The 25,859-nt window shown below is 41.0% G+C and overlaps 1 protein-coding gene across 2 annotated transcripts; it reads left to right on the forward strand.

Moving 5' to 3' along the window:
- The first annotated feature begins 5,847 nt into the window (after positions 1–5,847).
- On the forward strand, positions 5,848–24,898 carry TM6SF1 (transmembrane 6 superfamily member 1). Of its 2 annotated transcripts, XM_051628104.1 has the most exons (10): positions 5,848–6,068; positions 8,268–8,371; positions 9,168–9,265; positions 10,212–10,315; positions 11,127–11,209; positions 11,698–11,819; positions 15,633–15,737; positions 17,748–17,840; positions 18,832–18,951; positions 24,531–24,898. In XM_051628104.1, exons 1-10 carry the CDS (start codon positions 5,977–5,979, stop codon positions 24,720–24,722), a joined length of 1,113 nt encoding a protein of 370 aa, XP_051484064.1. In that variant the 5' UTR covers positions 5,848–5,976; the 3' UTR covers positions 24,723–24,898. The 2 variants fall into 2 exon arrangements, with proteins under 2 accessions (XP_051484064.1, XP_051484065.1); XM_051628105.1 differs by lacking the exons at positions 11,698–11,819; positions 15,633–15,737; positions 17,748–17,840; positions 24,531–24,898 and having other exon boundaries at positions 5,895–6,068; positions 18,832–18,917.
- The last annotated feature ends 961 nt before the right edge of the window (positions 24,899–25,859 follow it).

Genomic DNA, 25,859 nt, shown 5'->3' on the forward strand with positions numbered 1-25,859 from the left:
ATTGTGTTCACCAGTCCAGATCAGAAATAATACACAATGCTGTTCCCAAATGGGGCTACACGTGAATGTCACTAAAATGCCATCCTGCTGTTTGCTTTTGCAGTATGCTCAGTGTTTGTTTAGGAAATATGGCAGAAATTAATATAGTAAAAAATATGTATATAGCATATGACAGGCAAATTGGCCCAAGAAGAACTTTTTGTTTGATCTCATGTTAACAGAATGGCTACAAATCCACGGCTGCAAACAAAAGTTCAACAGTATTATATTATATAGCTGTGAAGGTTGTCCTGATCACTAGCCAGCAGAACAGAAGGTCAGGGAGTGTCTACACTTTTGAGCAACTCACTTCCAAGATCTGCATAATGGCCTGAGCAAGTCTGTGCTGACCTGGTGCCTTATTGTTCTGGAAATTCATGAAGGAAATACTCTCCAAGTTTTGAGGTTCCTGTTACCTGCCTGCAGGGAGAGAGAGGACAAAGTGGGTTTACATATACTGAAGAAGAACCAGAAAATGCCCTGATCAAACTGTAGGGATTTCTGAGATACTTGTGATGCCAGGGATGTTGCAGAGACACAGGAATGCACGCCCAGCAGCCCTGGCCTCCCCTGGCAGTGAAACAGGGCCAGTTCTTAAAGCCATCAAAAGGTTTTGGGTTACAAAGCATATTGTTTTCAATCACTTGTTCCTGAAATTATTTAAATTCTCCTCCCTTTCCTTCTTTTCCCCACATGAACTCAGCTTTGTGCGTGGTCTAAGGAGCTGTTGTTGTTACGATCAGAGTTTTTGAGCTGGCACGTATTTTTACAGTGATAAGCAATTGTTCTCATAAGCTGTTAGTGTCCTTGCTTTGCTTCAGGAGGGAAGAGAATAATTCAGAGTAAATTACAGATTTGTTTCTGATTAAACTTCCTGGTTGGGGCCACTTGATGACATCTTTTCCTTTCCATACTCAGATTCTTCAAACCCCCTGCATCTGATCCATGCCATTGCTGTGAACAACAGACATGCTGTCACCATTCCCATGACTGAATTACCAGTAGCATTGAAATTATTCAAATGTGTAAACTTATAGTAACTATGCTTTCAAGTAGTAATCAAGTTATCTCCTTGGGCTTTTTACTGTGATTATTATTGTTTTCTTCTCTCGGATTTGCTTTAACATGTACTGTTGGGATGTGGGGTCTGCTGCTAACGTAAACCCTGCAGGTTTTGGAGCACTGGGTCCATGCATGCACAGAAAACAAATCCAGAGTCTTGGATCTGAGGAACACTGAGGGCAGGAATTACCTTTTCTTCTTATATCTTGTAAAGCGCCTATATAAACTTGAATAAAATGCCCAAATAACAGCAACTGGTATTTTTATCTGCTATCAATTCCAGCTGCAATCTAAAACTTAGCAAAATAAATACACAGCTTTCTCAGATTTTTTTTTTAATTCATAATTCCTTGTCCTATCATTTCTACAAGTAAGTCTTGTATGCGAGCACTTTATTGCACATTTTCAGCTGTGCCAGCTATTTCTCCTGGGGTGTCAGGTTGTTACGTCTTTTGTGCTCTCAATGATATTGATAAACTTCTCTGATTTATAGGGATAACACTCATAATTTCTACATTAATTTCTTTTAGTATTTTGTAATCATTGCTTTCAGTAAACTGTGGCCATACCAATATTTCTGTGAAAATTTTCAGAATCAATCCCAAATTAGAGATGTGTACAACTGAGACGAACATCCCGTGGAAATGTTAAATCACTCCAGCTGTGGTGGCAGCTCTTTCAGTTTTCATTCTGCACGCTTATGTATTTCAAAAATATACAACTAATGGCAACAGCAACAATTTTTGCATCTTTTATCTGAAATTAAAATTCACTAAACCGTATCAATTTCTACTCCCCACATACCTGTTTTATGGATCATTTCAAATGCTGACATGGCTGGCTCTGTGAAAAATCTCATAAATTTTAAAAAATCATTTAAAATGTTCTGTTACAGCATAACTGGAGAAGCAAAGGAGAGGAAATTCTTTCAGTAGTTATTATCAGCTTATCTTTATGATTGAGCAGTGACTACTGGGTGAAGGTATTTACTTTTCAGTCCCTGCTAGATGTGTTGAGGGATGGCAGTGTTCCAGACAGAGCACACACTTCCTCCATCTCTACCAGGGTGCTTACCTAGCAGTTCAATTTCCACCTCATCAAGTGGAAAAGCCACACTCTTGCCATTTACAGTTTAAGTCGAATACCACAACTGACATACTCCTGTCCTGGCTTAATCCTGGCTCAAACCAGGACAACTCCCTTCTACTGTAATGTCTATTAATTTTACTCTGTCATGTCTCTTTTCCTCTCAAGATTGTCCATTGGTGAATAGAGAGACTGTAGCACAAAAACCAGCTCAATTTTTGAGATGCTGATAATCGGTTTTGTAAAGCGGAATGGCCACTAATCACTAATTCCTCCTTGCGTGCATCTTTGGGGCTGCGTTTGCTGCTGGAGAATCCCCCCCAGATCCTCAGCAGGTCATTAGCACATGGCCTCCTGACCCCCCCGTGCATACTGTATGAACACATTCTATTGCCTTTGCTGCACCATGCAGCCTGGGATTTACACTGCAGCATCATTTATTAGGTCTTATGCCCTCAGCTAATGAGAAATTCAGAAATATAATAGGTTGACTTTAAAGCTGTCAGAGGATTGCAGTTATGTGTGGTCTAAGCTGCCCCTTCAGCAAATTAACAAATTAGCAGAAGTTCCAAGCAATAAAATTTTAATCCATCTTTTTATTCAACTTTTAATCCATCACTATCTGGACTACTGGTTACTGACTTCCCTTGCCTTAAAAACTCACTTGCAAATACAGGAAGTATGCTCTCAAGAATGTATCAGCTTAGCTCAATAAAAATTGAATGACACAAGCTGTTTTGTACCAGGATGATATTTTGTAGCTGGCATCATAATGCAAGGGAAGCTTGCTGCTTGGCAGAGCCAAATTTGAACACATGAGCAATGCTTCCATGAGCTATAAATAGCCTCTCTTAATCCTGGCATTGATCTTCATGTGCTTGCTTAAGGTTCACCTACCTATATTTGTATAGAATAAAGTAATTTCTTCGATTTTAAATAAAATCAGCTATGTCTCAATATAATGCTGAGCCCTACAGTTTGTTAGGATTTAACAGGCAGTTATTAAAGATAAGAACTGTTCTCAGACTAAAAGCAGACACAAAGACCTAATAGCCAGTTAGTCTCCTACTTTGAAGCTGACCATTAATAAATAAGCATTTTCATGTCCTCTACAATATTATTTTGCTGGCACACTTTCAAATACCTTCTTAGTCCTGACGTACAGACTGATTTGCTGCCATTTAGTAAAGCGCCTGAAGAGAAACATCTGTAGTATAAACACTGATTATTGATCCAGTAATGGTCTAACTGAGAAGCAAACATCTGTTTTTCTGTTTTATCCTGATATCTAATATTACTAAACAGAGGTGTGATATTTGACCAGGGATCACATCCACATGCCTCATGAAGATGCTACCATTTATAAAATTCAGGGAAAAGAAAGAAAAATTGCTTTTGCCACATGAAGAAATGAATATAACTGAGTGTGTGACAGGAAGCTGAGAGGTTACATTTTTTTTTTGTGACAGCAACTTCTCAACACTGCTTTCATGTAACACTTCCATTAACAATTGGGTTGTTACAGGCACCCTATCCCTACCTTCACTTGAATATTGCTGTTCTGGGAGGTGTGAATAGAAGGTGGTGTTACCTGCAGTCAAAGTCAAAGCTCTTCTTTCCCCTTCCTCCCCCACAAGAACACTCAAAGCTTTCAAGAAATGCATGTTAGTTTTTGAGGACACCTGCTTTTAAGCTGAGAGTGTTATTTGACTGATAAGACAGTTTGCTGTTTGACTTAATTTTTCATTTAAAGCCAAATTTTGAACAATTTGTTGGGCAAGTCGGGCAGTGGTTTTGGGCTGTGCTAACTGAGCATGTTTCCCCTTTTTCTCTAGAATTGGTATCAACTGCCTTAATGAAGTAAAAATGAATTCTGGGGATGTAGGTGTTTTGTGGGTTTTTTTGTTGTTTTGTTTTGTTGTTTTTGTGGGTTTTTTTCCCATAGAGGCTGAAATAGAGGCCACAAGGAAAGCTGGAATTAGAAGGATGTGTAGCTACTAGAAATAAAGATTTCTGACATGGAAAGTGTGGAACACCAGAATCCACATGTTCAGCATGATCTTTTCTGCAACTAGATGATAAAAATAAAAAAAGGATAAGTCTCAATGCAATAGACTCAAGCCATGCACCCTGTACAGGTGAGTTGCTATGTGCCTATCATGCAATGTGCCCTGACAGTTTCTGCTTGAAGCTGTCATAGACTTGATTTAACAAGCCTGGTGCAAATCAGTGTTGGAATATGCTGGCAGAGCCATGAGGAGGAAGTTTCCTATATAGCATTTGATTTTACAGACAACGGATTTAAGAAGCAAAGCTTGAGGCATGACTTTTGAGTCTGTACTGTGGCAGCTGTGTACAAATAAGCAGCCTATACATTTGAAATCCTGAGAAGTAAACCAGCTGTGCATTGAAAGGTAGGCATTTGGATGTGGTAAATTTAGCCCTGACTCATCCAATGGCAATTTTGACACTTGGGTGGACTAAATTACTTTTAGGACTTGCATCATGTTTTTACCAGATAGTCTGGTTGAGATTGGTTTAACCCATGCATATACCTATGGCCAGATTCTAGACCTTTCTCACTTGAAATAACTATACAGTAATTTGTTTATATATAAGACATACAACATGGGTACGTTCTGGGTTATCAAGTTCCTTTCTTGCAGTAGTATTGATTAGTCTATTCCTTAAACTTATCAAATAACATCTTAACACCAGACTTTTTTTTTTTTTAATTATTCACTAGTATTACTGTAAAAGGCTTTGAAGACCCTTTACTGCTCATAGCTAAGAATCCATTTCCAAGAACTAGTTAAAGTTTTCTCACAGCTTTGTTCTTCAAATTGAAGAGCTCTGTCCTCTCCCTGGTGTTAACTCCTCAGGTATTTACAGAGAGCACTCGTATGCCAAGCTCCTCAGCCTCTCCCTGATGGACAGTGCTGTGTTTCCTCCTTTCTGTGGCTTCAACACGAGGGATCAGAATCGTGCCCATTACTGCAGGCGGGTGCATTTACAGTGGCATTAATCCCTCCCCATCTCTACCAGAAAGTGCAAGCCTGGCACGCTACAAACGCACCTGCTGCTTTTCCCCAAGCAACACGGGATGCCCATCACCTGGATCTAAATGCTCAGCAACTTCTAGGAATAGTGGTTTTCATTTGTTTGCCTTGCACACAAGATTCATCCCACCTTTGTTTGCACACGGACAGTTTAGTGTTGCCGCTCATGTATAAACAAGGTTTGACGCCAGAAGAAATGCTAAGGGATAAATTCAGACATGTGCCTCATTTTTCTTATTTTGTTGACATTTAAATGGAAAAGGTGAGTTCATCATAAAAACTCATTTTTGGAACGCTAAGGTCCTTAAGAGCCCAGCTAAATTCTGATGCAGAAAGAGACGCATACTTTTTCTTGCGAGTTTCTCAGAGAGACTCCTGCACCTGCCGGATCGAGGGACCCTTTCTCCCCTCTACCACCTTCACCAACACGGATCGCTTCCCCCCGGCCCGTTCCCGCGGTGCCATTAGCTAATTAATTAACCCGGGACGCCTCACTCTCCCCGCTCTCTGCAGCTCCCACGGCATCCCTGGGGCATTTCGCCCCCGCCTCTCGTTGGCGCTGACCGGAGCAGCCCCTGCCCTGCCTGTCCGGCCAAGGGGCGGCGGGAAGGGGCGGCGGGAAGGGGCGGGAGCGGCCGGCGGGGCCTCCCGGCGGGCCGGGGGGGCCGAGGCGGTGCCTCGGGCCGGGCGCGGAGGGCGCTGCGGGCGCTGCCGCCTCCCCGCCGCGGGGATGAGCGCCTCGGCGGCCACCGGCGTCTTCGTGCTCTCCCTCACCGCCATCCCCGTCACGTACCTCTTCAACTGCCTGGCGGCCGTCGGCAGGTGAGGCGGCGAGGCCGGGCGGCTCCCGCCCCGCGGGGAGGGCAGCGGGCAGCGGCCCCGGGGCTGAGCGGGACGGGAGGCGGAGCGGGGCAGCGGAGGGCGCGGAGCGGCTCCTGCCCGCGTCCTCTGCCGGGAGCCGCGCCGGGATGCAGCCGGGGAGGCAGGAGCGGGACTCCTGGGAGCCCAGCTCACCCCAGGACCCCGAGAACTGCCAGCGTCGCATCACCTGAACTGTCTCCCGGCGTCCCCGGAGCTCAGGGCACCGCCGCTCCCGCTCGGGCCGGGAACCCGAAAGAGCAGAGCGGCCCCGAAGGTGCCGCCCGGCCGCGGCGGCTGCGCCCTCCCGCTGGCGGCACCGGCCCGCGGCTCCGGGCACACCCGGCGGCTCCGGGCACACACAGCGGGCTCCGGGCACACCCGGCGGCTCCGGGCACACCCGGCGGCTCCAGGCACACCCGGCGGCTCCGGGCACACACAGCGGGTCCGGGCACACACAGCGGGCTCCGGGCACACCCGGCGGCTCCGGGCACACACAGCGGGTCCGGGCACACCCGACGGCTCCAGGCACACACAGCGGGTCCGGGCACACCCGGCGGGCTCCGGGCACATTCGGCCTTCGCAAACCAAATCCACTTCTATTTAAAAACGAAGCGCTCACCAGCCGCCGAAAGCTCCTCAGCTTCAGGCTCCCTTTAAGACATGGGAGTTTTAACTGAAAATGTCAATGTGCCCTCGCTCTGCCAAAAAGCAGGATCCCAGGATAAACAGGATCGTCCAGGAAAGAAAGGTCTTTTCTCGTGGCAAAGCCGGTGTACTTCAAAGTCCGTGTGGTATTTTGTAATCTCACAGCCTGGGGTGTTTTGCAACTTTACCGCACAAATACTTGTTGCATGTTTTGAAGGCTTTGCTACATCTCTACCTTCCTCATTTTCCTCCTTCTGGCCAGTAACTCGATTTTTGGTTTCTCACTGCTAGAGAAATGCCAAGTAACACAGGCTGACTTACTTGATTCATTGCCAATATTTATTTCAAATTGATAGACCGCAGTGAAAAGTCACTGCAATATTTACAGCTGTAATGGTATGAAGAGATTCATCACTGGGAAAGCAGACTAGGAGAAGATCCAAACCATAAGATAAATCAGCAAGCTAGTACTGCTTATCCTGCCTCGGAAAGGATGTGTATATATACTCTGAAATACTTGATCTTGCAAGTTTTTCTCAATAATTTTAAGTTTCGCTAAGGCTGAAATTGTGACAGTCTGTATTATTTGTTGGTACACAGTTTGTTCTATTGATACACAGTGTACAATGTATAAAATCATATGCCAAATATTTTTAGCTTATGCTTTTGGACTTTACCTAACCTTCCCCTCCTTTCCTCTCCCCCACTTAGTACAAGCACAGAAGTGAAGACTTGAGAAGAGTCTGTCTTTAAAAGAGCTAAATACAAGTTACACACTTAAAATCTAAACCGATTCCAAACTGACTTTCTGAACTCATGTTTTCTTGGGAAAGGAGACAAGTTTACTTTGTTCTTTCCTCCACCACCACTTTACATGCATGAACATTATAGGCCCCACCTTCAGAGGTCTTTTCTGCCAAGCCCACCTGCCTTGATTACTAAGCTCCCCGAGCCATCCTGTCTTATAGGGCCAGAAAGACCATCAGTAACACTTCCAAAATTGGAAATTAAACCCATAACCATCATAGGTGCTCCACACTGCTACTCCTATTCCATGGGACTGGTGTGTTTTATTTGTGAATATGTAATTTCCTGAGTAGATGATTTATTGCTGAGGTAAGACTAAATGTCCCTAAGGATTCTTTTTGACCTTGAAATCTCTGTGTTGGTGACTTTCACCTCTTGTTGGCCTTTAAGTTTTCCATCATTTTTGTTTATTTTTGCAAAAAACAGTATGAAAACTGATTTTAGTCAGACAAATCTAGACTCCTGGGTATCTTGTTTATCTAGCTATTTTTGTATTTTCTTTTTATAGATGATCACATGTGAGAAGGCACATAAATTCTGCAAAACTGTAAAAAGAATACTATGGAAGACTATGCAATGGACTTTAAAAACAGCCTTTTAAAGTATTAAAAATTTCTTTAAGAGTATGTGCATTTGAAGATAGCTAAAAAAAAAAAAAAGCAAAATTCTGCCTCTCTTTTAAATTTTTTTTTTTTCATGCTGTTACAGTTCCTGGGTAATCGTTGCAGCTGGATTGCTGGTTCTGGTTTTTATTGGCCTGTTGGCTCGTGCTCTTGTCAAAAGAAAACCACCCAAAGACCCGCTGTTTTATGGTATGTCTTGGTAACAATTAAGCTAAATTCAGAAAGTGGTAATTTATATAAATGATAAGTTGATTATTTCAGATTGAACATTTAAGGCATGGTTTCAGAACCCAGTCTGGTGAGGTGGTAAGGAGCCAAGAAAGACAGACTGGGAAAAAAGGAGGAGAAATAATGCTTCTTTTGAACCATTTTGTTCTTTTCAGCTTAGGGACAAGCCAGACCTCCTACCTGAAAAGAGTAACACTTGAGCTGGGCCATGAAAGTGTTTGAAACAGTCATACCTGCCCTGTTAAGAACCTTGGAGCAGGCACCACAGTAGACCTCTCATGTATCTCATTCTGAGTGGACTCAGGTAGAATTTCTGGATCTCTTGGATCAGTGGCCTCCAGGGCTTGGATCTCCCAGTGACTGAATTCCTTAATTCTCCCATTTTTTTTAGGCTTCTATGTTAACTCACATTGGTAATACATGAGACAGTTCAAGCCACTGTCCCTCTCTTCTTACTAAGAGATGACTACAGTCAAGGTTGCCTGCTTTGCATGACCAATATTTTTGAAAGACCATACAGGCCTTTCTGCAGACGTGGCCTTTCCATGGAGGATGTCTCTACAGCTCTACAGAAATTCACAGTCCTAAGTAAAGCACCTGAAGAATTTTGCTGAATTAAAAAATATTGAGCTGTGCAACCTCAAAGGAGATGCATCTTGTTCTATAGATCTCTGCCTGAGTTTATTGGACTGTGAAGTCACTGCATGATTCCAAGTTTTTATTAATATATTATTTTTTCCCCTTTATGTTACTACAGTTTATGCTGTATTTGCCTTCACCAGTGTAGTGAATCTAATAATTGGACTGGAACAAGATGGAATTATTGATGGATTCATGACTCATTACTTGAGAGAGGTAAATCATTGTTTGTCTCACAAATGTAAACAAAGTATTTTCTATAAATAGCTTGTTATAGTATTGGTTGCAGAAAAAACAGCCACTAATACATTTAAGAGGATCATCTTGAATTTGGTCACTGACCCGTTTCATTGTTGTTGTGGACAAAACCTTCATGGACTTGAAATCACTGATTCACTTGGAAAAAACCAGCATAGCTCTCAAGTTCCAAGGTTGTTTCATTTAGCTGAAGTAATGCTGTTGTGTTAACTCCTGTGGGAACTGGAAGGGCTGTACTGGTTTGCAGGAAGCCACAGATACTCAGCCCTCAAGAGTGGATGAGTACTGAGGTACCCACGTGTGTTACCAAGAAGGAAACAAAATTGATTCTTTATTCTTTACCTAATCACTTTACTAAAAGAAATTAAAGCAGAGTTAAAAAAATGCTGATGTGAGATACCTTGTCAGCGGAATCTGTTGGCTGCTGAACATCAACATCCCCCAAAAATAGCTCAGTAAGAGCTTTGTATGAAAGTCATTGAAGTCACTGAAAAGATTCCATGAACTTCAGCATGAAATGTGTTGGACCTTACAAGGTTATGCCTTGTCATCAATATATTCAGTGCTGTTGCAGATCCCTAGGTTGCTAAAAAGATCTTTCTTTGTTCCATGTTAAATGTATCTATTTTATAGCCTTTTATCACTAAAATATGGACAAGCAGTATTGCCATAATCTAGCAGAACAGTACTGGCAGCCTTACAGAGGAGTTTTCCCTTCCTTCTTGCACCCTATTTGCAACTGTATAACTGATTTAATTATACCTGATCCTACCTAAATCAGGTTTGTGCTCAGAAACTCGTCAATCAAAACCTGTACCCCAGGATTGAAAGTTACTTTTCTGAAGTAGTTTCCTGTTATTCTTCCTCTAATCACTGTATCTCTTTTAAAACAAATGTTCCCCAGGGAGAGCCCTATCTGAACACTGCCTATGGCCACGTGATCTGCTACTGGGATGGCTCTGTTCATTACCTGATGTACCTGTTGATGGTGGCAGCTATTGCATGGGAGTAAGTAATTTTAATTTGTGTACTGTTTACTTGCATTCTCAGGTAGCCTACAAGGGGCTTTCTTTTCTCTGCAGTATTTAGATTTTTCTTTCAGGACTGTTTCATGTCTTAGGCCAAAGCAACAATATCAAAATTTAATTTACTTTCAGGAATTGAAACCTGACCAAGTTACCCTTTACTTTCAGCTGAATAGACCAGGAAATCCACTGAGTTGTGCAGCAGAGAGCATAGCCCCTCTGAATGCTTTGTGTTAGTTAAAAGGAAAGCTTAAAGAGGATGCACACTGAAACCATGTGTTCAGAACCCTTTTTTTTCTTTTTAAATAACTTATAATAGGAATAATGCATTGCTTAGCATGGTGATGTTCTCTCATCTGTTTCAGAGAGTATTATGCAGCTTAAGAGAAAATGGTTCTTTCTGGGGGTTCTTATGTTTCTTGCTTTTGAATAAAGAGTTTGGGAAATAAGTACTTACATTCCAGAGGCTGATGTACTCACTGGTAACAGCAGCACTATCAGAATGAAATTATTTGATAGTCTTGTACCATCTGTGATGTGCAAAATCATGCAGTCAGCCTTCAGGTGGGTGGAACAATGGCAAATAATTAAGTATGCACAAATGCTCTACTGTTCATGTGGTAACCTTCTTAAACATGAGTGTAGGGCTTCTCCATAACCCTCTCATGGTGCAGACTTAAAACCTTTACTTACTAAGATACAACCATGGCAACCAGTATGATATTTGAGGGTAACTCGGGGTAGGGGATTTTTAGGGATGGTGCCAAAATTGTCTTCTTTTCTTTTTTAAACAGACAAAGCTATAGAACCATTGGCCTCTACTGGCTAGGTTCCATTATAATGAGCATCATTGTCTTTATGCCTGGAAACATTGTGGGTAAGGACATAATTTATATTACTAACATTTTCTGAACTCAGCATTAGGCTGTTTTTTTTCCCCTCAAATACTAGTACAGGCCTGTAAGAGGAATCAGGACTTTAGAAAACAAATGCTGTATCACATCTAAAAAATGGATACATGCTTTTTATTTCCATTTTTTAAAAGAATGATGTCTCTATTTGAAGCGGGCTCCATTAAGAGATTTCAAAGCTGTCTCATCCTCTAGGATTACCTACTGCAGAGTGACAGAGGTGATTTCCTGTCCCTCTTATTTCCAAAACTGCTTCCTGTCTGATGGGATCTGTCACCTGTGACTCTACCCCCACCGAGCACATGATTTTCAACAATATTTTTGTGTTGCTTTAACAACAATTTCTAATGCTTTGTTTACATGACCATGGCTGCTTCAGGTATGATGTTTTACAGGTTAACTCATCTGCAACACAGTTCACAAGTTTTCATACATCTTAATTATTTTTCAACAGGGAAATACGGAACAAAAGTGTGTCCAGCTTTTTTCTTAAGTATACCATATATTTGCCTTCCTGTGTGGGCTGGGTTCCGGATTTATAATCAACCTTCAGTGACTCATGATGCTCCAGTCAAGGTAATATTATTGGATGTCAGTGCTGGCTCCTGTGAGGGAAACTGAAACGTGCTGCTCTTTCCTCAGAGTTGTATAGGTCCCTTGGTGAGCAAGGAATGTACTGTAACTGTTCACTGTTACGACAATTGCTGCTGGGCTGTGTAGACACTCTAAAAATATCTATACTTCAGAACCATTTCATTATGGTGGGATAGAGAAAAAGCAAAAGAATCTCATGTATAGAGTAAAAAACTCATTTCTGGATGTAGCTGTATTACTAGCCTTAGTCTATTCAGTTTCTGACTGTTTCAGTTTCTTAGCTGATGAAATACTGACATATACCAGCTTCATAAAGCACCACAAAATCCTTACAGAAGCTCTGCAAGAAAGTATTTTTCTGCAGCTGACTTACAGATTCCATGCAATTTGATTTTTCGTATGTGCATTCTGCAATATTAGATTTTACAGGTAAGATATTGTACATTTTTACGAAAATAGTTTACATGGTTTTTACTTAAGAAATCTGTAAAAATGTTTACCTAAAACTCCTTAGACCTTTCCCTTTGAAAGTAATAGTTGGACTCTTTTAAAATTAACTGAGCAATCAAAAAATGCAGTAATAGTTTATGCAGTTTTATATTAAAAAACAATACCTGCAGTACAAAGCACAGGGCTTTAGCTCTTTGTAGCTATAAGCAAGCCATACCAGCTGTAAGTAATAGAATCAATTAGTATTTTTGCATCACAAGAGCTCCTGAATCTCAGTCAGGCTCATTCTATAACTGGAAAAAGACATAGATGAGGGGGTTTGTTCCTGTTCCACAGGTAACAGGCAGTGAGGGTACAAGCAGCACAGCCTATGGCATAGAGTAACAGCAGGTGATGCATACAGGTTTTCCCAGAAATGTATGACATAACATTCAGCCACCCATCCAGGATTCTTCAGTAGGCAAGAGAGGTATAGACAGGTGTTCATATCTCCTGAAGTTTGAAAAGCCTTTCTAGAATCAGCATTTTTAGGGCAAATCCCTGTGAAAGGCAAACTGGGACTTCAGGTGCCAAACCATCTTCTGCCCTCCTGCATAGTCACACAGGAAACCACTTCTCCCAGCCCAGAGGAGTCTGAGCTGAGGCATCGGTAATTCTGGCCAGAAACCTGTTCTTTAGAGTCATCAGGATAGAGAAGTGTAGTTAAAGGTAGTGATGGCTACTTTTGCTGCATATATTAGTGAGAACATCCTTTGCATGGATGATGGTTTCCATTTGTTTTCCTAGTACTGAGAACACTACAGAAAGTGCTATTAACACAATGGCTGTATTTCAGCAAATAAGCAGCCCAAGACTCCTGTGCTTATCAGGAGCTGAACTGCCTACCTAGGTTTGATATTTTACTTCAGGATATAGTCAAGAGAAACTTATTTAAATTTTATTTCAAAAAGAGAGTGCATAAAAAGCTGGAGGTCTGAAAATTTAACATTGCACTTTAGTGAATCCTTTATTGTAAACCTAAGCTTCCTTGCTCAGAAGGTCATAGAAAAAGCCTTGATTCATTTAACTGGAGCCTCCTACCTTTCCTAAGTAATTTCCAAGTAATATTTTATCTTCACAGGTTCAATACCTGGCTTCAATACCTGTGTATCTTAAGAGGTCTTTAATTCTTATCATGACTCCTCATGGAATATTCTTATTTTTTATACAACTCTCTCAGACATAAATGAAGTATTGTATGACATACAGAGGCCCCATCCCTGGAGACTTTCAAGGTCAGGCTTGATGGGGCTCTGAGCAATCTGTTCTAGTGAGAGATGTCCCTGCTTATTGTAGGGGGGTTGGACTAGATGACCTGTAGAGGTAGGTCCCTTCCAACCCAAGACATTCTATGATTTACAAAGCCCAGCAGATTTATCTACAAGTATATCAGCTCAGAAAAGTTTAATGTAATTTAGAATAAATTAATACACCAGTTCAGATTTACAATGAATTCTGAAGGGATTGACTTCTATGGACAGTACAAGCACCCAAGATTATTCCGATTCCTTGAAACTGATCACATAAAAAGCCTCTCAGAAGTTATGGAAAATGGCTTTTTCCTGAAGTGAGGGAAATACAAAGTATGTCTACACACTTCCTTGCTACACAAAAGAAACAGCAGGGTTGGCAAGATCTGTGCAGAGTCCAATGTTATTTGCAACAAAGGGGAAACCTGTGGCAACTCCTCTCTACTCAGCCAGTCACTTATCACATAATTCATTTTAGCATGTGTTGTGTTAAAACAAGGCTAAGTCAACATCACTGTGTAGCTGAGGTCTGTCAGCAAAGCACATACTGTCTTTCAAATTCTTGCTTCTGCTTTTTTTAAGCTTCTCCTTTTAATTTTGTTTGCATAAACGTATGCACAGAGAAAAAAGCTGCAAGTTTTCTGTACATTGGCAGTTTCACAAGTTCATACGGCACCAAAGGCAGTTTCCATTAGTACTGGCTTTGTCTCCAAAACCCCCCAGTGCAAAGTTCCATAGTAGCTTTATGATCACAGTAAATATTCACACATTTAATATACCTTTTGAAAGGAGAAGTGATACACAAATATGTAAGCTCCATATTTAAAAGTGGGAAGGAAAAATTTCAACCTTCAAACTTTCTTTTTCCTGTAGGTAGTCTACATCTGAAAATGACTTGCAACTCAGCAGCCATGACAGGCCTTTGTCTTTAACAAGAACAAATACTAGAATATAGGTATTATTTCCTGGTAATATTATAAAAATTCCTACAATAGTACTTGAAATACTGTGAGGTGACACCATACTGCCAAAACAGACCTGGTATTTATGTTTGAAACAGAAAGGTGTAACTTTTTCTGAAAAAGATCCTTTACAAGGAAAACAATGATCAGTTTTATGAAAGGGATGGCCTATGCTTTTAAAATAGTTATTTGTTAAACCAGAGTTCAGATTTTGCAGTTCCTACTCAGGAATTGTGCTGGCAAGATCAGTTCTCCTTTTCAATAACTTCATTGTGACTATTTGAATCCTGAGTGCTTTTAACTGTGCCTCTACATCCTAATTATTGTTTGGTGCTTTGGAGACAATTCCACAAGTGTATAACAGGAAGGAAATCAGATTTTCCTTTCACTGTCTGCATGCCAACACAGCTAATAAAAAGGAAGAGGAAATGAGTAACACATAAATGGGGAAGCTTTCCCTCTGAACTGCAGAAAGTTGATGTGCTTATCATTTGGTCTGTGACTACACAGTACCAAAGCTGTACCTCAGAATATTTCTATGGGTCTTACAAGTTTAACCATGTAGGAAAAGAGATGACTTTGGCTCCTCCAAGTCATCTTCCACATCAGGTATCTACGTGGCCTTTGCTGCCCTAGGGTGTGAACCCCTTGCATCTGCCCACACTTCAAATGTTTGAGACAAACCTGTTCCCAAAGCTACATGAGGACATGGAGGAAAAGGAATTACAGTTAGCAAAAGACAAGTTTGAAGAAGTTAGTTAAGCTGCTTTAAAGCCTTATGTGGTTTCATAGTGATTGTTTCATTTGAAAGTTGCATTGAAAGTAAACTAATGTGTATTGAAATGGCTTTAATTGGATACATCCATTTCTAGTGTTTATTCAGATTAATTTTCCTCACTGCATCCTGTAATTCCAAACTCACCTTTTTAGATGTGGACATCTTCCTGTTTCTGAAAGCAGTGGATAAATAGGGTAATGTAACTGAGAACTAACTGCTCCTATCAATGTTTCACCACTTCACTTGTAGTGACTGATCTAGAGTGAATACATGTCATGTGGAACAGGATGTACTTACCAAACACACTCTGTTGCAGGTGGTTCAGGAAGTCCAGAAGAAAGGACTCTTAAGACGACCAATAGATTTAATGTTAGCTGCATACCTCATCCTAGCAACAGGGTTTTGCATATTTAGGGGCATGGTAAGTTGAAGATATTTTAATATTATGGCCTCTAATATTCATAGTTTTAAATCTGAAATAATTGTATCTGTGTGAAAAAGTATACATGTTTTGGTAAAGAGAAATCCTGTGACTTTCAGGGTTGGAATGGGCCTTAGATATATAAAGACCAGTTTGATTATTTATGATAATTAATAGTGGTTTGCCTCTCCATTTTGCCCTGTGTATGTTTTTCATAAAAAAGTAGGTGCACAATCACAAGATAAGTAGCATCCCAAGTGCAGATCAACATGACCTAAAACTGTCTTCATTGTCAAGTGCTCCATTTATGTCCAAGAACATGGAGACAAACCAACTAAATCAAGTTTGTATTTGTTTTTCTAAACAGACTCAAAATTATATAGGAAACCAAGTTAATTTACACTACATGAGATAGAGAAGAACCTTTCCACCTGAAAAAAACAGTTTATCCACATTACCTGAATAATACATGTTGTTTCTACTTAAGAGTTGATTAAAAAAAAAAAGTCTTGCTTTTTAAGTATAGTTGATTGAATTTAAATTTGGGGGAATGAATCAGTACTGAAAACACTTGGGGATAAATCCAGTAGACAGTAAATCTTTGTGAGCTCTACAGCATTTTCTGGCTTAAGCAGAAGGGAAGTTGTGTATATTTCAGTGAACTGAGCTCAAACATTTAGACAACTCCCTGCTTGCTTGGTTTGTAGATCTGATCCTGTCTAGAATAATTCAAATAATAGGTGATATGTACCCAAACAGTATTTTATCTACCTGGCACAGATTGTCCTTCTGTAGTTCTGCTGCTCACATTACTCTGCCATCTTCTGCTGTTTCTCTGAAAACTTCCCTCAAAAATATTTTTTTTCTCAACTTCTCTCAGACTGCTTTATTTCTTATAGATCTTGCTACTTCAGAGCACCACTGATGCAGGTTGATCAACTGTTTTACCTGTGATTTCTCTGTGGGAAATGTTAACCTCATGCTTCAACATGTACCTTGGTTCTGCAATTCCACTTCATTTCTCAGAGAAACTTTTTTGTTGATATTGGGAGTGTGGTCATTTCCTTATAGATTTCCTTTACCACAAAGGAACTCTTTACACCTACAGAGATCAACTGACCATCCCTGTGGAAGCTGCAGGAACCATGATTTTGTGAACAAGCTAATAAAATGTAATCCATTGTAGTCCATTCAGACCTGCATCTTGGATGTTGGAAAAGAACAGGGAGGAATATCCAATGACAGCAAATCTTTGCATTTCCCCCTCAAAGTCACACAACAAATACACATGAAAATTATAGTTGTATAAAACTTACTCATCAGTCCTGTAATGATGGCAGTAAAGATGCCTTGCCAGAGACACCGACAGCTGGTGACAGGTTGCCAACTCATTTCAGGATAGTGGGGTTTTTTTAGTAGTTTTAAGGACTCCTATGAAAAGGAACTACTTTTGCAACTGGATCTCTCTTCATGTTTATTGGAAACTTTGTTCTTTCTATTGAAATAGAAAATTCAATAATGTCTCCTTTGCTAATCTCTTTAAAAAATATTTTAAGTAATATCTGTGTCTCTGCACTGCTCTCCACTGCTACAATGCAACTTTTCTTGGACTTCACTTGTAGTTTGCTAGCCTAAAATTGGGTGCTTAACTTGAAGTTTCCACTGTTTGAGCAGTTTTCCATTGGAAGGTTCATTTGCTGGGATCAAAGTCTGTTTATCAGAGCAAATCAATTGCAATTATACTTTTACTGCAGCACAGCCACCAGGCTGAACTCTTGCAGTCAGACTTCAGTCCTCACAAGGCCCCTGAGCAGGAGCTGAGAGGAGCCTGCGTTTCAGCTTTTTAATTGCTGACCAAATGGATCCCCTTTGCAATAGATGTTTGAGCAAGAGTCCAGGGTAGCAGTGCTGCAAACCACTAGTGGATCATTAGGGCTGGGAGCAGGTATCAGGTTAGCCCACTTGAGAATCAATTCTTTGCTCATGGGAAGTTTTACAAATTCCTCTTAGATTGCTCTGGATTGCCCTGCTGAACTCTGCCGGCTGTACATTCAACTTCACGAGCCTTATATAAAAGATCCAGCTGCCTATCCTAAGCTTCAGGTAAAGCACTGATTGACTGTGGAGCATAGAGTGTTAAGAAGTGATTTGCAAACTGGCACAAAGAGGAAGCCATGTGTTTCACAGGTGACAAGATCAAGAAGGGAAGTATTTGTTCAGGGCAAGTTAAATTTCTCTCCTTTTCTACATTCCAGGTTACCAACTCTTTGTTGTCATAAACCTAACTTGGATTCAAATCTGTTGCCCAGTTATGCATCCTAATCACTGAGGCTTCTTTTAATGGAACTCCATGGAACCTATAACATGCTTTTTATAATCTTTTCCCTTCCTTAGAAGGGCCAAGTAGACTTTCAGTCTGGAGTAATGGAGCAGAGAGTGTAGTAGGACTAGATTCCTTAAGCTCATGTTATGCTTCTGTCACCAGTGACACTCCTTGCAACATGACATTTTTACACACCCTGTTTACACAAGCATTGCAGAGGGAAGGTTGTGCTTTAGTTTTGGAGTATTTGCAGGGTTGCCATTCTTTTGCAACCCTGGCTGCTGCCCAGGGGCAGGGCCTGAAGCAGCAAAAGGAGTCACAGTGAGTCAGTGAGAAGAACCCAGAAGTCTCTGCTGGACCTGTTCTTTCTGGGAAAGGGAGGGGGGAGGTGGGGTGGGGTGCATCTCACACCTCCCAGCTGAAGGTGCAAAGGAGCTTGAGAAAGTGACACTGAGTTAGCTCAAGCCATACTTCTTGGCATGGTCTCAAGATGGCAAGGGGGAGGAAGGCATATCTTGGGATAAAGTGGATTTGGATGGGCAAAGAGACAGCTGCCAAGACTAGTGGAGGCCTTTGAATAGCTGGATCCAGTCAGCAGCATCCAGGTGTGAAATTCCTCTCAAAGAAGTTACAGTTGCAAAAAACCCTGGGAATCGTTGCTGCCAGGAATGTTGTTTTTAATAGAGTCAGCTCCTCAGTCACCAGCTGGCTAATTTTTAAGTGCATCTCCTTCACACTCCAAAACAACTAATATTTCTGTTTAAAATGCAGATGCTGGCATACATGTTCTACTCTGTGCCATACTATGTGGTTGCTCTGTATGGCCTACTGGTGCCTGGTTGTTCCTGGATGCCTGATTTAACCCTTATACATGCTGGAGGACTAGCTCAGGTATTTCTTTGTAAAATGTTCACTCTTGAATTACAAGTTAATAAGTAGAGACCTATGGAATAAATAAGAGGCCTAGGGTTTGATCTTCCCGTGCAGGTTTTATGCCATTCTAACTTGGATCACCTTTTACATCTGTAAAAAGCTATTTTAAGGGAGTGGAGAATCAAACCTATTATATGTCTCTAATGAGTGCACTCCTGCTTTAGTAGACTTCTCTCCTTCTGCAGAATCTCTTTATTGGACTCATTTAAACCTCGTTAAGCACCATGCACTCCTTAGCTGAGACCATGAAGGAAGCCTGTATTAAAGCTGTAACAGTCAACAATATAAAAAACCCAAAAGACAACAAAACAGTAAAATACATATTTCCATAATACATTTTTGCAAACTAGACATTTTGAAAAAGATAAATGGAAAAAAGTATCAACTAGTCACACAAAATGAACAATATCAGTTGACGATTTTTGATATAACACTGGGAACTTCCCAGGCCACAAACCACAGTAACACTAAGACATGTTCATGTTGCTAATGACAAACCAATAATCATACTTTAACTCATTCTGTTCTCCTAAAAAAACAACTGTAATTAATAGGTGGTGCTGATGGTTATGAGAAGACTGGCCAAACAAAAATTCAAAAGGAACTAGTAAATGACTTCTCATGATATACAGACAACCACTGAGCAGATGGGACAGTGACAGTTGATTTCTACTTTACGTAGGAAATGAAATGTGCTCTGAGCATCCAGACAATGCAGAAAATATGCACCTAGTCCTGCAGCAACAATGAGAACACACAGGCAGAGAAATAAGTGTAATTCAGGTACCACAATTAAACAAACACAGACCAACCCTTTGTTCCCCAGCCCAGAGACAACAATCATGAATACAAACTACAATCCTGCTTAACTGCCTCTAAGGATAAGGGTAGTGACAGCTTATTTTCTACTTGTGAACAACTATCACAGAGAATATGACAAGTTTGTTCTTTTAAAAATTCTTAAACACCAGTTTATAGAGAATCTTTAATCACCTAATCATGTCAAAACAGAATCTGGCAAATAAATTAATGAAGAGATTTAAAAGCTCCAAAGGTATCATAAATATCATAGAACTGTGTTTGGCCCAAATCTAATCTAAAAAAAGCACAAGCTAGCTAAAGTAGGCAAGCCAGTGTCAGGAACCTCTCTCCACTGACAGATTACTCAGGTTTCATGAATTCCCCAGACCGTGAGGAAAGGAACTGCTCCTTCAGAGATGATTTAGCACAATGAAAAGTAAGCCAGAAGTCAGAGTGCACCATCACAAACCTGCAAATTTACCAAGAAGCTCAGGCCCCCACATTGGAGGCAATTTTTGTTTGGTTGTTTTTTGGGTATTTTTGTGTAGTTTTGCTTATTTTTTTAAATGTTTCCTATAACAAGCACTTTATTTTTAATGGCACCTTGTACCTTTCAGCTGTATGATTAGAGGCAACATTTTTGCTGAACCCCAGAGCTCTTCTGTTGTCCCTTGTTGTTTGGCTTCAGGATGATGATTTACACATTAGACAAGGAGAAAAGCTACTCAAAGCTTACACTCAAGATTTCCCATCTTACTCTTTGTAGCTTGTCCTGGGCACAAGCAAAAACCATGGGCTGACAAAAACTTAACTGATGAAGAGAACTGTGTGCTGCTGCACACACCCCACATTTTATCCAGATCCAAGAAACATTTAAGTTTGGGTTGGTGGTTTGTGGGGTTTTTTTAAGTTTTGATTTCCATGCACTGCAGAATGAACCTGAATCATCCCACAACTGAACATGATTTAATTCATTTGATTTGGTGAACTGTGAGCAACCTGGGATAAAACATGTGACAGTGAAAGGAAGGCTCACTTATTTTTTTATTATGGTCATTTTGAGGCACAGAACACATTACCAGACTTGCTTGCTTTTTCCTTGAGCTAAAACATTAACTGATAATTAAAACATATTTAGTTATTGAAACACATTTTGCTTTCTGTTATACATAAAGCTCCTAAAAAAAAGGGAACTATTTAATGATGGAAACAGTGGGGATTGCCCCCTGGGGATGAACACTGCTCTTATAGATGGGCAATGTGGGGATTTAAATTCATTTTATTTTTGCCATTATGAAGTATGTATTTTTTACTAAAGCAAGTCTCAAAACACCTTGTGATGCATCCAAACTAAGAACCTCTTGAGGTGCCTAGCCTTTCACACAGGAAGAGAAATATTTACTGTTTTCAGAACTACAGGTAGTTCTCAGCTTGAATTATTCTGTTACTAACAGACTCCAAAACCAGTTTGAGACCCTTACTGGACTTCCTGAAGCTTCAGGAAGAGCCTTTTAAATATCACATGACTGAAGTACAAGGAGCTTGGATAATACAAAAAATAGCCTCTAAATTTGATTAAACTGCTACTTCCCTATACAAAGAAGCCACATGAGATGAGGAGCTATAGACCTGCTATCCAAAACAAAACCACTGTCTCACCAGCTCTGTATCCCACTTCCCTGTTCTCTCAAATGTAAAAAGTTTTTCTCTACTCCTCCATGTGTTTTCCTTAATCCTACAGCTTTTGGTGGCTCATTTCTGCAGAGCCTCTTGCCTTCAAGAGAACCTAAACCTAAGGAACACATTTTTCTAGGTTACTCTTTCCCCAGTCTCTTTGATGTCTTTCCTTAGGCTTGTAAGACCTGGTCCAAACCCCTTTGAAATAAGTTACAGTCTTTGCCTGATTTTAGTCAGTTTTAGAGAGAAGGCACAGAGTGAGGAAGGACTCCCAACCTTTTCCCAGACCCTTCTGTCCCTAGCTGGAGGGCTTTCTTAACTGCAGGGTAAGACATACTTGAAGTATTCCCTATGATTGGGCTACAGGCAAAAGAATACTGTAAAGAAAACCCAAAGCTAGACTATTTCATACAGACAAGAAGCCTAGTGAGTCACAGACATGTGCAAATGGCAGTTGTCAAGCTGAGCAGTGCCATGTCCAGCACAGGCAGCTTCCAATTGCTGTGGGACAGCCTGACCAGCAGACTGGCCAAGGCTTCAAGGTTAACCAAGACTATCTATTAAATGGATAAGGCAAACTGATAAGTACAGCTGCAGCATCACAGTTGGTTGATTTCTCAGCCAAGGTTTAGGGGCTTGATCCTCAAAATTCTCCACTTCAAGAGGATTCAGTATCAGAAAGCACCAAAGGATGGCTTATTTGTCAAGAAGATCTGATCCCAGTGAGATAACACAGCAGCCTCAGGGCTGCTCTCACTCACAGCAGGCACAGGGCTCTGCTGCAGCCAACAGCTCTTGCCTTACTGCTTAAAATGATGGATTTGGTGCAAAACTGCTTGGTACTTGAAAGAAGAGCAGGACTGGGCTGCGTGTGAGAGAGATCTGCTTTTAAGAGACAGACACTGCTCCAAGCAGGGGAGAGAAAGAGGGGGGTGTTGAAAAGCAGAACCAGAGTACAGTTATGGAGAGGAAACACATGAGATTAAGGACAACACACTTTCCACAGAGGCAAATCAGATTAAAAAAAAATTACTTTAACAGACCTAAATATCCTCTCTAGTAATGAAAGGAAAAGGCAATGTGTTACATTGAAAAAACAAGTCTAATAAACAGTAGCTTCATGATATGGTGCTAATTAGCTTATACAAATCTTCATGGGCTACAAACAGAACAAAATGCTTCTGCTTTTTCTTTTCATAATGCTCAAAGCTCACTAATGTGCCACAACTCTTATAAGAGACAAGACCACAAATAAGGCTTAGATGCTTAAAGGCATCCAGGAGGCTGTGGGAATTCTGGACCTCTCAGAAGCAGCCCCTTTACAGCTCTTTCTGACAAGGCTTACTACAAGCTTACTATGAATTTACCATCAACTTTCTATGATGCATGGCTGACCACTCTTGGAGGCAAGCAGACCTTACAGTCCTCCACAAAGAAGTACACAGCTTAGCATCTCATCCAACTCAGGAAAGGCTCTAAGATTCCATGAAGCTGCTAGTCTCTAGGTAAAATCAGAAACCCCAAACCTCCTACCTGAAGCCTGCTGGTATCTAGCTGCTTGGGAAGCTGCTGCCTCATAGGACAAGAGAACTTTGCTGCTGAGCACTGCTGCTCTGGCTGCCCAGGCTGAGATGGCTCCCAGGCAAGGCAAGGTGTCAGGGAGCTGAGCAAGACCACCAGGTAACAAAAGCAGCTCTTGACTGAGACAGGTGAGAACAAGCAGGCTGCAAGAGACAGGCTGAATTATGGGGCTGGTATAAAAAGGCTGCTGATAGCATACCCCTGAACATCTGTTAACTGTGTAATAGCTATTTACAGAAACATGCTAAATGGCACTCAGCTGAAGTATGTTTGTATTTGATTTCTTTGATTACTCCATTTTCTGACTCAGGTTTGCTAGATCAGCTCTCTGTGTTAAGTGGAGGTGGTTAGAACCACCTGAAAACCAATTTCCTTTTCTGTTTTCATTTATGGTCTCAGCCTACCCTTTTGCTAGAGGGGTGTGTATTATCACAGCTGCACTGTATGTCACTTTCTACTTTGCTAACTGTGAACAGACCTGTGTTCTTTGGGAGTCCAAAATAGCTCCTGCTGAAGCCAGAGCAGAGGAGGTGATTTGGCCATACTGTACTTCTGTGTGTTACTGAAATCCTGATGTCCTTTTCTCTTGCTCTGCCTAAGAGCAAATTTATGCTTATCTTCTCAGAGCTTCTGTTCTGCTAACTAAATAAAAAAAAAATAATAAAAAAAGGAAACAAAAATGGACACACAATAGTTAATGTGAATGAGCTGTGGCTTGAAATAGCAGGTAACAGATGGAGACAAAAGACAGTCACTGTCCTGATGCTTCTATCTTTAAATGTTTGTTTACGCTAAAAATATGCTTCAGCCCAGCAAACTTGCCTTTGCATATAACCTTCACTGGAAACTTAACCTACACTTCAGACCCACCCACATCCCAAAAGCCAAATGTTGCAGATGTTTTCCGAAATCATCAGGAGTTCTGGGCTCAGAATCTGAAAGGCTGGGTTTAAGGTGACAGAAAAATCCAAACAAATAAACCCCTACCATAGCGTCCAAGGTGTTATTTTCAAACTTTATTCAGCATGAGTGTGTCTGCTTCCCCTTGATGCCAAACACAAGATCCCTGGGGAGGTGGGTGTGGATCCTGCCCCCCCCGCTGGGCTGGGGCTCAGGAGTGTGGATATCTCCGGAGCTGCACACTGGGAAGGGGTCCTGGACCCTGTTACAGGAATAACCACCCATAAGCCAAGGGTGAAATCCTCTGCCTGATGTAAAGTTCAGTGGCACTATGTGCATACGATAAACCATGGTACTGACACTTCCTCTTATGCCTCTAATACCAAGATATTAATGATATTAGTTTAGACTGTATTTTTGTACCCCTGTTAAAAAAGTATGATGGATATTCTGGAATAAAAGGGCTGGCTTGGAACATGTCACTGGAGATGCATACTTGCATGCAGATTATGCTGTCTTTCCAAAATATTTATCAAGTTAACCTTTTTTTTAACATATACATTGTATACACACCACAGGCTCAATTTTCCCATATTGGTGCTTCTCTTCATGCTCGAACTCCTTACATCTACAGAGTCCCTGAAGAAGCAAAACAGTTTTTTCTGGTATTGAACATAATGTATGGAATTCTTCCCCAGCTGTTGGCTTACAGGTGTGTGAATAAGCCAGAATTTTTTATGAAAACAAAACAAGAAGAAAAAACAGAATAGCACAACTGTTTTCAGCTCCTCTTTTTGGCGATGTGTATCGTTGGGTTGGGATGTGATTGAACTGCTCAAATGGAACCCAAACGAAGGTGTGTAAAATGGCACAAGTGTGTAAAGTTGCACGGTCTGTTTTGTTTATCCTACTCAGAAGGGGAAAATAAAGACGACTGCCTTCAGTACCACTTCTCAGCATTGTGACTTTGCTAGTTCACAAAGCTATTTTTAAGTAAGCTGCTTTGACAGTTTTAGAAATACTGCATGAAGTTAAATAATAATAATGATGTCAGTGTTTAGCCTTCACACACTGAAGAATATCAGTGCTAGCAATCCCTAGGCAGAGCTGCTGTTGAATGTGAAGGTCAACATTTTGAAGTGTCAAAAATTAACATACATTAAGTCTGTCACATGCACATGTTTTATTTGTCAGGAAGTATGCCTTGTGGGTCAACCTTGCTAAAAATCCCAAGTAATCTTTTAAGAAGCAATCAACTCTTGTGGTAAGACTCCATATATAATAAGCAAATCAGATAGTTTTGTTAAATCTTTTAGGGCTTCACTTCTGCAAGGACTGCTCATTTCCTGGAAGTTAGGCATGTGCTTACTAGCACTTCATAGCTGGGCAACAGAGGGCTCATTACCTGGAGCAATCAGGCCTTACTCTGTAGCATGAATTTTCAGAGGGGAGGGTATCCTGGCTGTGTTCTTCACTGCAGCAGCTTTTACTAATGCTGTTGGGTCATAAACAAGTAGCAGCAAATACAGTGACCTTGGTTTGTGTGGTTTCTGTTTGCAATTACATCTATTTCTATGACTTCTGTGTGTATTTATACCAATAGCAGTATATTTAGTGCCTTTCTCACAGATGAAATCAGCTGATACCTTTTAACTGGAAACACTTTATTTTGGGATGTTGACTTTTGGGTGTTTTGATTTAGAGAATTTTGTCTTATAAACCTAATCAGTCACAAGAAAGCATCAGCTCATGCGCATGCATGTCACACCCTGACAGGGGGGGCTTGGAGAGCAGCAAGAGGTTCATGCTTTAACTCTCTCCTGCTGAACACTGGGGTGTTGTTCCCAGCAGTGCTCAGAAGAGAGAACTCCTGGTTTTATACCTCCAGCCAAAGGGGCAGGTCCAAA

The sequence above is a fragment of the Apus apus genome, chromosome 10 (assembly GCF_020740795.1).
Source record: "Apus apus isolate bApuApu2 chromosome 10, bApuApu2.pri.cur, whole genome shotgun sequence".
NCBI classification, from domain to species: Eukaryota; Metazoa; Chordata; class Aves; order Apodiformes; family Apodidae; genus Apus; species Apus apus.

Bases quoted from the DNA above. Each gene is read 5' to 3' on its own strand.
- TM6SF1 (XM_051628104.1), top strand. From the start codon at position 5,977: ATGAGCGCCTCGGCGGCCACCGGCGTCTTCGTGCTCTCCCTCACCGCC. The intron at 8,372-9,167 runs GTATGTCTTGGT...ATGTTACTACAG, and splicing joins CAAAGACCCGCTGTTTTATG to TTTATGCTGTATTTGCCTTC. The intron at 15,738-17,747 runs GTAAGTTGAAGA...AATTCCTCTTAG, and splicing joins TTTGCATATTTAGGGGCATG to ATTGCTCTGGATTGCCCTGC.